Source organism: Stenella coeruleoalba (assembly GCF_951394435.1).
Source record: "Stenella coeruleoalba genome assembly, chromosome: 13".
Classification (NCBI taxonomy): domain Eukaryota; kingdom Metazoa; phylum Chordata; class Mammalia; order Artiodactyla; family Delphinidae; genus Stenella; species Stenella coeruleoalba.
This window is the reverse complement of record NC_137159.1, coordinates 83846069-83863664: the sequence shown is the minus strand read 5'-3', so window position 1 is coordinate 83863664 and position 17596 is coordinate 83846069. Positions and strand designations below refer to the sequence as shown.

At 45.7% G+C, this 17596-nt stretch overlaps 1 protein-coding gene across 3 annotated transcripts in view; it reads right to left on the bottom strand.

Moving 5' to 3' along the window:
* MBOAT2 (membrane bound glycerophospholipid O-acyltransferase 2) overlaps positions 1-17596 on the bottom strand; it is a 113631-nt gene that overhangs the window by 11728 nt on the left and 84307 nt on the right. For all 3 annotated transcript variants that reach the window (XM_079941592.1, XM_079941590.1, XM_079941591.1), the window contains 6 exons: positions 15367-15422; positions 13866-13920; positions 8530-8713; positions 4338-4530; positions 3862-3965; positions 1169-1233 (listed from right to left, as the gene is read on the bottom strand). In XM_079941592.1, the coding sequence (XP_079797718.1) occupies positions 1169-1233; positions 3862-3965; positions 4338-4530; positions 8530-8713; positions 13866-13920; positions 15367-15422 (657 nt within the window). The remainder of the gene's footprint in view (positions 1-1168; positions 1234-3861; positions 3966-4337; positions 4531-8529; positions 8714-13865; positions 13921-15366; positions 15423-17596) is intronic.

Sequence of the window (17596 nt, the reverse complement as noted above, 5' to 3'; positions counted from 1 at the left end):
TGTATGAAAAGAAATTTCATTTCCATCTTTTCACGGGTACACGTAATGGCCAAAATGATCATTTCTAGTGTTTGGGAGTCCATGCTATGTACAGAAGAACTTTAACAAATATAAAAGTTATTTTTATTTTACATTATTTTATTATTTTCTTTAGTAACATTTAGAACTTTCAACTGATCTAACGATAGTCTTCTGGGAAGTAGGCTGTGCTCAGTGTAAAGTTTTCCTGTCACAGGTAGAGAACTCAGATGAAAATAAGATTTTCGTAAGGTATCAAATTTAAAATATAACAACAAAAAATAACCCATTGGGGAGACTGCAAGGCACCAGGAAGCAATGATAATGTGCTTTGGATATTTCAAGAGGTAAAGGGATTGAACTTGTCATGAGTAAAGGACATGACAACAGAAGGCTTCTTTACACAGAACGGTGCTTAGAGCCCTCCCATCACAGGAGCAGTCTTTTATGAAATAAACTCAAGATCGGGCAGTGTGTCCCATCAAGAACAAGGAGAAAGGACGACTGGGAGCTTCTGCGCAGTGTCCTAACTCCGTCTTTTGTAATCGGTCCTCTGCCTTCCCCGTGTGCACGTGACAAGCCCTCATAATTCTCAGCACAGGCGCCTCTTTGCCCCTCATTCTCGCATGCTTCCCACTCACTCTCTCATCATCCTCATGACAGGGGGCATTGCATAGAGATGACTGCCGAGTTTGTACCAAGATGGTGACCTCCCACTGCAGAGGCTGGGTCTCTGCATCCTGTGCCCAACATATAAAGGTCTGTTGTCCTGAAATATTTTAAAACTGGAAGCGTTGTGCAAAATCTAGGGCATACGTATGGTGGCTGTGTAGGCATTTTTGTTTGGCCAAATCTCCCATGAATGAGGGACATACTGGTGATCTCAAACCTTGGTGGGCACCTTTCAAGGCAGGCTACGAGGTCAGTGGTGGCTACATTCATGACTCACGCCTAAATAGTTCTCTGACTTGGTAGCAGAGTCAAGACTGCTTAACTCTGCTTCCCGGTTAACACAAGGTCACAGCGTTAATTTAATTTATTTAAGAATGTGAAGCCAGTGAAGCTCAGCCTCAAGAACTAGAGGTCAAAAAAAAAAAAAAAGGAACTAGAGGCCAACGCTCAGCTGATGGTGGTTCTGGAGGGAGCTTACCTTTTGAGCCAAAGAGCTGTCTGAATATTCCAATTATCAAGAAACATCTTGAAACTTGTTGACATCTGAAAAACAAAGGAACTTTCTTCTTTGGCCGACAAAATAATGAAGCTTTAAAGGTAAGTAACATCTTACTGTGCTAAGAGTACATTACTTGACAATGATGGTAGTGTACGATCTCTTTCCTTAACGCCGTTTTTTCTAATAGAGTAACATCATTCTATAAAAGGAGTTACTGGAGGGAACATCTGTGAGATAAATGGATTCTCACCATTTTCTCCTGTGTGTTAACACTTACAGGGGTTGCCATGGAATTATCCCAAAGACACTCCTGATGGAGCAGGTGAATGACCTTTCAGCGGCCGTTCACTGGGGGCCGGACTGGACGCCCCATCAGGTGCAGCCTCACTTCCTTCAGTGCCCCCCTCCCCAGCTGCTGGGAGTCTTGGCCTCCCAGGACCTGCTTCCCCTGGAGGAGTGGTCTGCACATCTTCCTACCTTTCCAGTGCCTCACTCAAGCTTCCCCCACTAATGCCACCCTCCGATCTCAGAGAGAAGCTCTGGTCTCCTGGCCGCTACTCCTTCCCTGTGTAACCATCCCTCCTTGGCTCCGCACCTCTCACCACTTTAGATTCTCTGGTCCGTTATTTACTGCTCTCATCAAACTCTGAGGATGAAAACTTCTTAAGAGGCAAAAAATCTTACTCTTTCATGAATAAGGCACATATATACATACAGGATATAAAGAGATATACAATATATCTGTGCTATTAAAATTTCATGGGGCCTGATTAGGAAAAAAAAAAAGTCTCAAAAGCTCCTTAGTTGGCAATAATGAACAAAACGTTAAAACAGGGCCATATATTCATCACCCAATTTCCACAATTATCCATTTTCGCCTGTCCTTCCTCATTTTATTACTGACACTGTTAAGAGCATTTCAAAGCAAATACCAGACATCTTATTTCACCTGTAAATAGGTCAGAATTTATGTCCAATAAATAGGGACCTTCAAAAAAAAACTATGATCAGGGACTTCCTTGGTGGTCCAGTGGTTGAGACTCCGCGCTCCCACCACAGGGGGCTTAGGTTCAATCCCTGGTCAGGGAACTGGATCCCATGTGCCACAACTAAGAGTTTGTATGCCGCAACTAAGGAGCCCACAGGCCGCGACTAACACCGGCCCAGCCAAATAAATATTTTTTTAAAAAGAATAAGAATAATTTAAAAAAATAATGTTACAAAAAAATAAATAAATAAATTTTAAAAACTATGACCAAAATAAAAAAAAAAAAAAAACTATGACCAGGTCTAACCAAATTAACAATAATTCCTTAATATCATCCAATATCCATTTTGTATTCAAATACCCCTGACAGTTTAAAAACATGGTTTTCCAGTTGGTGGGGTCAGTCAGGATCCAAACATATGGCACGTCTGGCTGATGTCTCTTCTAATGTGTAACAGCCCCTCTCTGCCCCCCACTTCTCCCATGCCATGCATTTGTGCGGGAAATCGGGTCACTGGTCCTATGGCACTCCCCGCTTCTGGCCCTGGTGTCTAACTTACTTCTCTATCTTCTGGGTCCCTTCTAACAGCAGAAGGATCTAGATACCTGATCAGGCCTGTATTTCCTGTGGTCCCACAACTGCAGGTGCCAAGGTCCAGCAGTGGGTCCAGCTGCTCCACTCACTATTCGTTCCCAGTCAGCCTCTCACCCAAAGTTCTGGTAACTTCTCCCATCGGGAGCAGCCCCTTACACAGGCTTGCAGAGCAATGCATGCTTTTGGTTTTCCTCTCTTCTCTGCAGCTACCCCGTCCCGCATGCCTTCCTTTGCCTGGCCTGTAAGATGGGGGCTCCTTTGGGGGCTCTCGTCTCTTCCCATCCCCTCAGTGTCCCTCATGGCTACTCTCGTGGTTCCTCCCAAAACCTGAAGTGCGATAGTTGCCAAATTACAATCTCAGCCCATGCCTCAGCGTTCACTGGCCTGCTGGACCACTCGGGTAAGTCTGACATTTGAACACACCACCTTTCCCTTCATACCTGAGCCTTCTCCTTGCTCCTTACCCCAGTGAAAGGTACCACGGTGAACACAGCGGTCTAAACCAGACCTCTGGGCATGATTCATAACTCGTTCTCTCTTGCTGATTCCAGTGTATCACCAAGTTCTGCTGAGTCTCTTAAACAGCGTCCAGTGTGTTTACGTCTTTCCAGCCCCACTGCCACTACCCTGGTTGAGGCCACCATCATGCTGGGCCTACACAGCACCCTCCTAATAGGTCACTGTCTCAGGAGGGCGACGCCTTCTGCCTGACATAGCCCCATCCTCCTAACACCCACACACACACACACACACACACACACACACACACACACACTCAATCACCTCACTAGTCTAAGCTGGCCTCCTATCTTAGAAACGCCCTATACCTCTCTGATCACAGCCAATCTTTCTGTATCCCTGGAACCCCCACTAGATTAAAGCTCCAGGAGGGCCCAGATTGTACTGATCTTATTCCCAGGGCCTGGGGCACATGGTTGATGACCAATAAATATTGGCTGATTGAAAGAATGAGTATTATTATTACAAATCTTTCAGTACCACTGTTGGGACATCACATCATAATCTATGAAGGCAAATTATGCTACTTAAAGTGTCATATGGTAACCAACTTCTTAATGATTTACTAACCTCTATTTGCTGAATTCTCAGATTGGAAATTAAGTCCCAACGAGCTGCTCCATTTTTGTCATATCCTCTGAATCCAAAGCCTGCCGCATTATTGATAGCGTCAGCTGTAATACACAAAGGAAAAGAAACTATTACAAACCTATGTAACAAACTACTGTGTTCTCCCAGAAGATGTACGTTATCATATACTATCATCTTTAATTCTTAAACAGTCAAAGTAGATTCATTCTCATTTTTATATGATATTATAATAAAATGGGCCTTGATCCAGTTTTCAGGCTCTCCTAACAGTTTTTAGGCTCTATCCTTATATGTAGGACATGAACTATAAGGTTTGCTTCTCCTGAATAGATGACCCTAGTTTTTCTCATTGGTCTTGAACTATATATTCTCAACAGGGTACTCTCCCGGCTATCACCAGGGTAAGATTTATACTTCCACACGTTGACACGAAGGTTTATTCACGTGTCACTTACCTAACGTCCATGCGAAATAGTACTTCGGTCTGGCAGCCAAAAGAGAGACGTACAGATAGATAACCTTGGTCGGCCATGAAGCTGTAGCTAGAAAATGCTCATCAATGTTATACTCCACAGGTAATGTCTTAGAGACGGTCAAGTGAAATAACAAGGAAAGTCCACAGACTAAGAGCTTCTGAATAACTGCCACCTGAAAGCAAGACGAGACTCTTCATAAACTTAATCGATACGTATTTACGTATTATTGCCACATAACTCCTCCTGAAGGCAGTATTAACCCTGTAACTCCATCCAAAATCCTGAACTCAGGCGTGCTCAGCATTTAAAGCCGCCACCGTCTCAGTATGAACACATGAAGCCTTATGTCTAATGACTGCCTCTGGGTTATGGCTCAAATCACACTAGAAACCCCAATGTGTATTTTCAGGACTTTCAGTAAACTTAGAAAAACTAAAAGCAAACACAGGTGTATAGGGTGACTACGTAAAAATGTTAACATTAGTAAGTTTTGGTAGTGGATTTTACGTGACTACACACACACACACACACACACACACACACACACACACACGGCTTATTTTTTCCATTGTGCTTTTTCCCTACTTTCCAAATTCTAGGTATTTCATGGAAAACTATTTTTACAATAAACAACTTTCACGTTTCTTTAAACCTGAAAGTTCTTTAAAGCAATTTTGTTCAAATGATAAAACCAAAAGAGCCACACCCAAGAAAACAAAAAGATCTGCATAAAGATTCTGATGGAAAGAAAGGGATAAGCTTTATTCTGGTAAGGTTCAATTACCTTGACAAACACCAACTCATGGTGTTTTTATGTTTTCAGTAGGCTAGACTATTTCAATCTGATTCAATATAAAGGAGATTATACAGGCCACAGAGGTAAAGAAACAGGAAAGAAAAGGCTGGATTGAGAAGAAAGAATGTAACAAAATACTTGGATTTAGTGTCCTGAACAGTAATCAAATAATATTCCAATTAACTACAGTTATTTGCAGATGAACACCCGTATTTAACACTTTCTGTAATGGGGCCAAAAAGAAAGGCTCAAAGGCGAGAGTCAGAGCACATGCCTGATTCCTGCACTTTCGAAGTCTTTACGTATTGTCAGGAGGCGCTGGAAGGTCAAGGGCTCTTCGCTGCAACTGTTCTTATTCTCATTTTCCTGGTCGTCTTTCAAAGCTTCCTCCAGTAAAGTAAGGCTACCTTTTCTTCACTCCTACCTCCAAAATATCTAACCTACACATCTGAATTTGCAACAGGTAACTAGGGAAAAATTATAATTGTAAATGAAGTGAGATGAACCGAATGACCTCATATGTGAACCTAAAAATCGGATACATCACTTGAGTAACATAATGAGAAGTACTGTGGCCATTAGACTGTACACACTAGTTTCCAGGTCTCAGTTTAAAACAAGTTAAAGTAACATATACCTGATCTCAACTACCAGCTGGCACACACACCAACGAGAGTCCCCAAAAAAGCTAAGTCAATGCGGGATCAGGAACTCTGAAAGGCAGGGGTGAGGGGGCCTGAAGCTGGGAAGCCAGGTGTAACCCCAGTTCCCTCAGCCTCCTCTCCCCCATACTGGCAGGAAGCCAGAAGTTAACTCTCAGGGAAGCCTAACCAGAAAAGAGCCAGGCTTCAGGACACGGGTCCAGAGTGGGGCTGGAATGAATCGAGCCTGTGGTGGATGCATCCCGAGAGGCGATGTCCGCAGCCCCTCCCTCCCAGCTCCAGAGAACAGCAGTCAAGTCTGAACACCCGGGGCAGAAGACGGGAGAAGCCCGCACTCAAGAAACCAAACAGCCTCAGAGAAAAGACCTACCGGCATCACAGCAGAGACTGGCAGGTGTCCCAGGAGACGTGCCCCCCTTCTTACATAGCAATGGATTTTCTATTTGCGCACGGTGAAGTCTAGCTAAAGACCACACGTCACAGCCTCCTTTGCAGTTGAGTGTAGCTATGTGGTCACAAGTAACATGGACAACTTCTGTGGCGAACCATCCTCAGACCATGAGGATGAGGGAAACGCCCTAAGGATGGCCAAAACGGGAGCTTGGATCCCCCGCCCGTGGAGCGGCCATATTACCCATGGACCGCTGACACTTGAGCTGTCCCGTAAGAGAAGAATAAACTTCCACCTTGTTTAACCTCCTGTTATTTTGGTCCTTGGTTCAGCAGCCAAACCTGTATCTTAACTAACGCAGATAAAGACAATTGGGAGGCCCCCAACAAAGGGGCCTCTGGGTACCTGACTGACCCACTTTGGATTCAAAGAGTCTACACACCCCACTCACAACACAAAGAGTTTCTAAGTGCCTTTAAGTGATCTGTAAATAACTACCACTGTGTGTGTGAACTATGTACATATGGAATTTAAATTTAAAATATACTAAAACAGTGAGATAATATATGAAGAGTATTTGCTATTGTCAACAATCTCTTATTTATGATGTCCATGACCTGAAGGAGGAAAGTGATGTTTTCTAAGAGCAAATCCCATAAAAATTCAGAGTGAGGTGACAGAAGTAATACACAACTTTGCACTGTTTTTGTTGGGTTTGATTTACCACTACTTATATGTTTGTTGCACTTGATATTTTTCCAGCATTTTACAAAATTAAGTCTAGCATTTTAATTCCTAATTTCCTAGTTAGGAATTCCTAAATTCCTTACTAGGAATTTCCTAAATTCCTAATTTCATTCCCTTCTCAGTATTCTAGAATAAACCTCTGGGATATAGAAGCTGTCTATAAGTACCTTGAGCTCCTCCTACGGCAGTGAGGCCTCTGAAGGGTTAAGTGGTCAGCCTGACACAAAACAGTCAGCGAAGAGATCTGAATATACCCAGTTTCTCGTCCCAGTTTGAGCTGGCATTCATCAATTAACACTTGGCCAGTTAACGGAAACTGTGAAGACGAGAGCATCTTTTTGGTGTAAAACACAATGAGTTGCATGGCACGAAAGAGAAAATACGAGAGATTTTGCAAATGAGTGCACGTCTTCATTCACTCTTTGTTTCATAATAACTTAGCAAGGAGCTGGTCCTCTGCTCCAAACCCCACATTCAGAGAAAGCATACTAGCCCCACCTTTTTTTTTTTAATTAATTAATTTAGTTATGGTTGTGTTGGGTCTTCATTTCTGTGCGAGGGCTTTTTCTAGTTGCGGCGAGCGGGGGCCACTCTTCATTGCGGTGCGTGGGCCTCTCACTATCGCGGCCTCTCTTGTTGCGGAGCACAGGCTCCAGACGCGCAGGCTCAGTGGCCATGACTCACGGGCCCAGCCGCTCCACGGCATGTGGGATCTTCCCGGACCGGGGCACGAACCCGTGTCCCCTGCATCGGCAGGCGGACTCTCAACCACTGCGCCACCAGGGAAGCCCTAGCCCCACCTTTTTGTCTCACAGACTTGTTGACTGGCCTATTTCTCATGGACTTTTAGATTCTACCAGATCAAATCCAGCAGAACTTGGCCTGCACAGAGCCGCACGGGCTCCCCGGACAAGACGTATCAGTTGTTCCAAGGAATAAAGATGACATTCGGGTGTGAGGCTCAGACAGCCTGGGCTTGGATTCCGGTTCTCCCACTGCCACCCTGGAAACCCTGGTCAAATTACTTAGCCTCTGAGTCTCAGCCTCCTCATACGTGAAGTCGTGAGAATAAAGCGTCTGCCTCGCAAGACTGTCCTGGGGCTGAAAGTGCTGGGAAAGTGTTCACTATTATTATCTTCTGTATTGTGAAAACTGGACAAGGTTTTATGGAAAAGGTGATATCTGAAGTAGGCCTTTAAAGAGGCGTAAGATTTCAACTGGCAATGGTCAGCATGAGGAGAGACGTAAGGTACAGCTAAGGAAAAAGCCTGGAAAATGAGGCTCGGCCAGATCCACGAGACGGGCTTTTCTGTAAAATACTCCATGACTACAAAGCATTATCCTCACTAAGGAACGCAGCACAGCTTTTAAAGTAACCTTATTTTTGTTCTTCAGTCATGATTGTACTTCTACCAGGCATCACCACTAGGTACTGTGTGAAGTGTCATTTACCTCGAAAAATGTTTTTAAAATAAAAGATGGGTAAACTCAAAACTTGAAAACATTAGTATCTTGAAATAAACAAGGCTAATCAATACATGTTAGAGAGGCTGCAGGTGAACCTCATGACCTTACATTTGGAGATGGCTCTGTCTTTTCATACTGTATCTCTTCTTTTCCGTGTTCACCTGATTGTGTCACATGGTACGATCTGCCTTCGATGAAAGTGATGTAGTCTTTGTAAGAGCAGAGTGGGCCTGCCAGGATTCCCATGAAGTTACAGTTGTAACTTAAATACTCCAGAAGGCTCGGCATGCGTCTGCAACGAAAAGACATGCAACATGTGAGAGGGAACGTTCGCTTCCAGAAAATGTGACAGAAATGATCTTCTCCATCCTCACTTCTCTTAGCATTTCCAAAATAAAACTAGCTCTGATTTTCATTTGCATCCAAACAATGAGAATTTAAAGGTTCAGGATGAAGGAATGCGCAACAGTATTTCTGGATAAAAGAGCTTCCATACAGGTCTTTATGAGCAACTACGAAGGGTCTCCGCCTAACTCCTCATGATGAAACAAACCCGAGGAGGACAAGATACGGCAGGAAGAATCATCTCTTACTAGTCAATCGTTCACTCATTTAACAAATCTACGTGTGCACCGACTACTACACACACGCTCCAGGGTCTAGAGATACCGCAGTAAATCAAACAGGGGAACGCTGCATTCATAGAGCTTACGGAACAGCTGCAGAAAATAAACAATAAAAAAATACATAACGTAACTTCAGAGATGCTACGTGCAAGGAGAAGGGGGCATTTTGTTATATTAATAAGTCAGAAGAGGCCTCTCTGATCAGGAGACGTGCGAGTCGTGTGAATGTCCCGGACAAGGGCTCCAGGCAGAGGGAACGATGAGGGCAAAAGCCCTGAGCCGGGGGCAGGGCCAGCATCAGGGAGCCCGGTGTGGCTGGGCGGGCTGAGCCAGGCAGAGAGGCAGGAAGGGAGTCAGCGAGCCGAGGTGAGGGGCCTGCCTTGCAAGGCGCGGAGGGAACCTTGGATTTTATTCTGAATGTGCTGAAAAACTACGGTCGGCTTTTAAAATACCTATGTTCTGAAAGAATCCCTCTAGCCCCTGGGTGTGGACAGAGAAGGGTGGACGGGGAAGACCAGTGAGGAGGCCGCTGCGCTGACCTCCAGGGGGAGGTGACGGGGCTGGCGCCGCGGAGCAGCAGCGTCTGCCTGCCTTCTGGCAGGACAGCCCTGGGGTCTGCTGATGGACCGGATGTGCGGCGTAAGGGAGAAAGGAATCAAGGATGTTGTGCAATGTTTTTTTTTTTAATTAATTTTTGGCTGCGTCAGGTCTTCGTTGCTGCACGCGGGCTTTCTCTAGTTGCGGCGAGCGGGGGCTGCTCTTCGTTGCAGTGCGCGGGCTTCTCATTTCGGTGGCTTCTCTTGTTGTGGAGCATGGGCTCTAGGTGTGCAGGCTTCAGTAGTTGTGGCACGTGAGCTCAGTAGTTGCGGCACACGGGCTTAGTTGCTCCGCAGCATGTGGGATCTTCCCGGACCAGGGCTCGAACCCACATCCCCTGCATTGGCAGGCAGACTCCCAACCACTGCACCACCAGGGAAGCCCTACTGCAACATTTTTAATTCAACTGCTCTCAGGTCAGTCCAAATGGTACACAGTATCTAAAGTGTACGAAGTATTCCAGTTCTCAATGCAGGTAACCGGGAGAAAACCAGTTAATAACGCAGGAGATTATGCAGACCATGTATATTATCATGTAAATGCATCAGAAGTGTATTTTTTTTCATTTTTTAAAACCAGCTCCATCTGTGAAGTCTGCCATCCACTGACAGCTATAAACTACCACAAATAAAAGCACAACTACACCCGGGGAAAGTAAGTAGGCTCTTGAACGTGTTACAGCCCTGTCTTCCTCTCTAATATGACAGGCGATCTCCTAAAAAAGCACAGTCTCTATGGCCGAGAGGAGTCGATGGAACCCCCTCACGTATATTTTTATTAAATAAAACAAAGAGAAAACAGTGCTTCTGGCTCAACTGACACTCAGCTAGGTCACCCCTTAGCCAAAACTCCTTAAAAATTTCTTCCTGAATTACTTTTCTACATTTAAAAGTTTTTGGAACGTTAAGTAATTTTTCTTGAGGGCTCACAAGTGATTGGGAGCAAAATGTTTTGGCAGATTTTCTCTTGTACTTCTTTCCATGTAACAGAGGGCCTTCTCACCACCTCGCACACCTGGACGAGTGCCCCGTCGTCACAAAGCTGCCGAAGAGCCCCTGTGCTCAGGCAACAGAGCCCCATTTCAACACCACTTATTTCAAGACCAAAACAATGCCAGGTTGTCAAGGCGCATCTCAATCTTACCATGTCCAGATATGTATCACAATTTTCAAGGACAGATGATTCTGAACCATGAAACTTGCTGACGTACAAATGACAAGTCATGTTAGGAAAGAGGCAGATAACTATACTACATGCTATGAAACGAGAACTAAGTATAACCGTAATACTCTATTTATGACATCAAGTGGGAGATTCGTTCTTCATTCCATAAATACTTATTTGATATTAACTGTGCGTCATCCCAGGTTAGGGCTTCTCAGGCTCAGCGTTACTGACATTTAGGGACAATATTTCTTTGTTGAAGGGGACCGTCCTGTGCACTGTAGGACGTTAGCCACATCCCTGGCCTTGACCTGGCAGAAGTCAGTAGCACTGCCCCTCTCCTTCAGTGACAACCAAAAATGTCCCTGGCATTGGCAAATGTCTCCTGGGGCCCACAAGCACCCCAGGGCAAACTGCCGTTGAGGAGATGGGAATGCAATGATAAGGAAGACGAAGGTCTGTCCTCCTGGAGCTGACAAGTGGGGGCCAGGGAGAGGGACAATCCCCATAAATATATTATAAAACATCAGACAGTGATACACATGATGAAGGAAAGTAAAGCAGGGCCAAGGGCTACAGGGTGCTGGAGGGGAGGGCTGTGCAGTGACGGGTGGGCTGAGTAGGGAGGAAAGGAGGCTACGGCTCCTGTGGGACCTGCCAGGCGGCCGTCAGACCTTTGTTAGTTTATTCTCGACGGCATGAGGAGCCACGGGAGGGTTTTCATCAGGAGAGGGTGATAATATAATACAATACGTAGTAAAAGAATCTCTGGCTGCCGGGTGGGCAGGAGAGAAAATGGAGAGCAGCCAGAAAAGCTCGGACAGTGGACCAGGTGGAGAGCGAGGTTAGGCCGCGGTGATGTCAGTGGACCAGGTAGAGAGCGAGGCAGCTGGGAGGGAAGTAACGGTGGAAGAACAGATGGGGTTGGGGTGCGGGACAAGGGACACAGAAATCAGAAGTTCTGTTCCAAACAGGTTCCATCTGAGACACTGTTTACCCTCCACACCTGGATGCTGCAATGGCAGGTGGACATACGAGGCCGGGGCCCAGGAGAGAGGCTGGATGGGGATATAAACGTAGGAGACTTCAAATGCGTGGACCGTATTAAAGCCAATGGAAGGCAAGCAATCGCCCGGAGAAGATGGAAAAGTCCAAGGATGTGCCCAGCAGCACAGGAACACTTCGCAGTGAGGCAGAGGGATTCAGCAGAGGAGACCAAGAGAAGCAGCCGGTGAGGCACGAGGACGGTGAGATGCACGTGGTGGCCCGGATGGTAAGCGGCGAAGGTGTTTCACGGACTGAGCGAGCCAACGGGTCACGCGGTGCTGAGAGGTCGAGCAGCCTACAGACCGAGGCGGACCATTAAATCTGCCAAGGTGAAGAGCAACCTTGAAAGAATGGTGGCAGACAAGCATCGAGGACAGAAACCTGACTGCAGTGGGTTGGGGAGAGAAAAGGAGATGAGGAAGGAAGAATAGAGAAATCCTTCAAGGAGTCTTGCTCTAAAGGAGTGGAGAGTCATGGGTGGAAGCTGGAAGGGGCTGTGAGGTCAAGGAGTCTTTTCCCTTTAAGTTGGTGGGAATGAGCCCACAGGGGGGAAAAACTGATGAGCGACAAGGCACAAGATGGGATAACCGAAGAAGCAAAATCCTTGAGTTTTGTACTCAAGAAGCAACTGGACTCAGCGCTGACGTGAAAAGTTGGCCTTGGGCTGGACTGCGGACGGTGTATACGTGGCACTGGGAAGGAAAGGAGAGTATTCTGTTACAGACACAGGCAGGCTGGTAGGTTTGGTGGTCGCAGAATGAAGCAGAGTTGCCTTATTTTCTCCAAAAAGCAAACACCATCCCACGTGCATGTCGGGGACGGGGTGCTGGGAGTGGGGGAGAAAGGAGGACGCTGTTCCCAGTGCTGCAGCAGGTGGAAAGTGAGTGGCTGGGGCGGGGGGAGGCAGGGGAACTGTGGTTAATACTGAGCTCCATAGTTTTAAACCTGGGGTAACAAATCCGAAACACTCCAATCAGCAAGACAACGTTTTTCCACTCTGCCTCCTTCTGCTGTTCGGGCAGGTGGAGAGTTGAATGTAACTGGGTTTGTGGTCTTGCCAGGTGGCCGTGTGGGAGGGAAAGGGGGGACCAGGGCTGAGTGGCTCCTGACGAGCGGTTCCTGGGATGGACCCAGGACTCATACAGATCACAGAGCCCAGGTCAAACTAACCTCTTAGCAGCTAAATAAATTCAAGTGCATATTCGCTGATATATAAAGACTGGCCAGAGTGAATATCAAAATAGAATCATTTTAAAGATGGGGAAAATATAAGATCCTCAAGACGTACTACCTGGGATCAAAGGTGAGCACTGAGGGTAGGGCCTTCCTACTACACAAACCATTTCATTCTTCTGACAGCCAAGAATATATTATTAGTTCCAGATTTACAGGAAACGAGGTGCTTGTGGGAAGTTCTTCTTTAGGTAAATTGAGTATCTGACGTCTAATTATATTAGATTAAGATAGGCCCTGCCAAGAACTTAAGCTATTCCTCAGCTGAGTCCACAGAGGACGCACAGTAAACAAGGAGCAGGTTCTCCCACAGTGAATTCCTCAAGTACCAATGAGAATATCCTGCTGGTTCTTCATTATTTCCAAACATGGCGTCTCTGTGCTACATTAACACATCTAAGCCCAGCACCTGCCATCAGGTCATTGGCCTATAAATGGTAGCTGTGATTATGACTCATAATTACTACATGAAGACCAAACAACCTTCCTGTCTTCAGGGAACTCAGAGCCTCGCAGAAGAGACAGAAGACTTCGTAGCTGCCTTGTGGTGCACAGGAGGTGCTGCTGTGTGATGAAATACTCAAGGTGCTGTGGGAGTCTTAGAAGGGAGGCCCAGCCCAGCCGGATTTTGTGGCGGGAGGCGTGCAGACGGAGGATCGTTTGGTTTTCATGAACTAAGAGCTTCTAGGAGGACAAGTTAGCCTTGGCCATGAGTAAGTGTGTGTCCCCAGCAGGGACAGCGTGAACCTCGGCAGGAGACGATTTAAAGGCACATACCTTACCGCTAAGCCTCTCTGTGACGGAGTCAGTTCTTCATCCTTTCGAAACATCCCTGAGAAATAAAAATAGGCAATTTATCAATTATGATTTCTCCCAAGAAAAGAATGGTATTTCTTCCCATTCACACTTGCATTACTTTCCTCCTTCGAAATTCAGGTTGTAATCCCAATTTTGGCCTAACTATTTGGTATAACTAGTCCCTTTCTTTCTCATTACAACACAGGCTCAGTCATGTGAAAGGACCATCATATAACCAAACACGTCCAGCTCTGGGCAAAATAAATAACACATGTCAGGGAACTAATTTGACTCTTTTCTAAAGGAAAGTATTATTACATTTAAAAGTTCCCCAATGCTAGCATATTTAATAGTACTTTTCAAAAGGAGGCATGAAAATGTTTCTATTATTGGACGATTCCAATGACTAACCTCAATGGTATGGACAGTATAAAGCAAGGAAGGATTTCCTCACTCCTACGTGACTCTAGTGAATGAAACTGAACTGAGTATACCATCTTCAACCACTTCTTTACCTTTCCTCCAAACAGGAGAATGTTACCTATGATTACACATCAACTTACTAAATCTTTTTTTTTTTTTCGGTACGCGGGCCTCTCACTGTTGTGGCCTCTCCCGTTGCAGAGCACAAGCTCCGGATGCGCAGGCTCAGCGGCCATGGCTCACGGGCCCAGCCACTCCGCGGCATGTGGGATCTTCCCGGACCGGGGCACGAACCCGTGTCCCCTGCATCGGCAGGCGGACTCTCAACCACTGTGCCACCAGGGAAGTCCTCAGCTTGCTAAATCTTAAACCCAGTTTAAAGGCCAGAGGAGGTCTAAGAAGCAACAACACACTTCGAAAATTCTTGTGGGTCTTCCCGAGCAGGTGGCACAGGATGGGTGATGGATACTAGGAGGCTGCAAATCCATCCAGGCTACATATAAATGATTGTCCTATAGAGAATCCTCCTTCAATCTCTGAAGAAACCAGAGTCTAACTCTTAGGACTCAGAGTCCTGACTGCCAGCATTTGCCATGGCAAGGTGTCCATTCACTGAGGATACAGAATATGAATATGTACGTATTTGTACTAAAAGGATACGTAAGTGTGCGTGTGTTCATGTGTATAAGGGAGTGGGGCAGGGGGAAAACATGCAGATTTTAATACAAATGTAACACAGAGATGAAGCAGGGATTAATAAAACTTGATTTAGACCAAATGTCTATTTCCTTCGTATTTTAAAGTGCCACTGATGTGGGTCACGGGCCTGACTCACACTATTTTACTTTGTTTCTGTCACTGAACTGAATGCAAAATTAAGAATAAACAGTGAAAGAAAACAAGCACACGTTAGTAGCCTTAAGCAGAGTTCAATATTTTCCCTATCTTACCGCCATCCCTTTCTTTCCTCTAACAGAAAGTTATCATAATCTCTCAAACAAAGGATGGTTGGAATATAACCTTTTCGGTGATGAAAAATTAATTTCCAAATTCTTACCATCATGAATTTCGCAAGCCAAACTAGTGATCTTCTGGGTAATTATCATCATTGGGCTATGACAAAACAGAAAATAAATATTTTACAAGAAGAAATTTAAAATAATACTTATGATATATGAAAGAGTTTTTATTCTGCTTATGACTACAAAATCCTGAAATTTTTAAATAGAAACAAGACCCCAAGGAATTTCAAAGAGAACTCCAGGGCTGTTATGTTTGGGGAAGCGACAGAAGACAGGGGATCTGGGTTCTCTCCCTTGCTCTAAGAAAAGGCTCATCCTCTAAAGGAAACCCGTGTGAGCAGAGATGCAGCCCCACCTCCTCACTTCCTGCCTGTAACCTGAGGCCAGAGCTGAGGACCACACAGCCACCAGAGGGGACCCCATCACCCCACTCTCACTCAGTACTTTTCAATACTCTGCTGCCTTTTGCCTCAGGGCTGAATTTAAAGATGGAAAGTAAGTCGCCTGGGAAAAGGCGAATAGGTAGAAAATTAAAGGAGTTTGGGTAAGAAATGTGGAGCAAAGCAGAAAGAGGGAAATGGGCAAAAAGAGAAAGGACGACATCTATGTCGCTATTCCAGGAGCCAGGCAAGGCGGGGGAGCAGCTGTTAAAACGCCCTGGAGCAGTACTGAACGCACACAAACCAGGTTACACTCCACAGAAAGAGGACTTTAAGTGTGTGTCACAAGTGAGAAAATGGCAACCGTTTCCCCATATTTCCTAATCTCTAATTGAATGGATAACTTGCGAAGAAAACCAAAATCCACGTAAGAAAACCCACCAGGCTACATTTTCATCCTTTACGTTAGCTTACAGACATGAGTATTAAAGAACAATTAACCCTAAGTTACCTGTTTATAGTTTTGGAATCTCAATAAAACCAGGAGGAAATCATGGAAGGCCCATCGCAGCCGGGGAGCGGCACCACGAAGACCCTGAGCTTCCCCCCTACCCTCCCACCCCCACCCCTCCCCGTGCCCACCGCTCAGAGCACAGACTGCCACCTTCACCAAAACAACCAGCATCTTGAAACATGTAAAGAAAGGAGGTGATTTCTCACCGTGTCAGCAACGTCATCAAGGGTTTGTTGTAAATGGTCCGACCGCTGGCATGAGATGCACAGACCTGGGCCCCCCGAGAACTTACAGCCCACTGTCCTCACCTAACAGGCAAGATCTCACGAAAAACCTGTCAGATGACGATTGCTCTTAAACTCAAAGTACTAACAGAGAGGATTCCTCTTGAGATCCCTTAAAGGTCAGTTCCTACACATGCATCACTCACTCTCAGGAAATGATTCCTCGGCTAACCTATCCCCCAGGCTGCTTGCTTTCAACACCCAGTTGCCATTTATTTTTTAACTTTGCAAGATATTTTACATGCCTTTGAGGATTATAAAAATACCTTGTAACTCCCATTTCCCTGGGGGAAAAGAATCATTTTTCTCACCTGCCTAATTCTCTTCATAGTTTAGTTAAAAAATGGATGAGAAAATACTCTTCGGTTCTAAATTTTAATTCTCGCATCACCTTAAAACATCATAAAAACACCTGAAAAAATAATTATTAAATTTATACTATCAGCTCAGTGCCGTACTAAATTGTTAGGTCCATATACGTCAGATGTTCCCCAAAGGCAAATATGTGCTTCTTGAGTGCACGCCCTTACTGCGCCTACTGGCAGCCCCAAGCAACTTCTACTCTGTCAGGTGTGCGGGACGCAGGCTCTCGTGCAAGTGAGCTGCGTCGGGGGACAGAGTGGTTCCAAGGAGCACGCTCCCTAACAGAGGCGGGAAGAAGGCGGGGGGCAGACCCACGTGCTCCAGACTCTCCCCAGATGCTGCTTCCTCCTGGAGCTGCTTTGCAAGGAGATCCCCGGCCCCTGCTTCAGGTCTCAGGCTAACAGTCCCTTCGTACAAGAGGCCCGTGCGCAGCTCCGCCCCAGCAGCCACCTCTGCCCAAATGCAACACACGCCCTTCACTTCATCTCAGCGTCCTGTTTATTTCCTTCAAAGAATTCTTCACATTCATGGGTGTTTCATTTATCCAGTGATGGCTGTGTTTTAAAATCTCTCTTCCCTCTTTAGAAGGTCCCTGCTATATGGAGCTAACAGTCTTTCTCGCCACGGACCCTCCAGTGCCGAGCACAGTGCCTGGCACAGGATGTGTGCTGAATAAATATCTCTAAAATACCACATCAACTGAATCTTCTGAGTGTCAAGACCC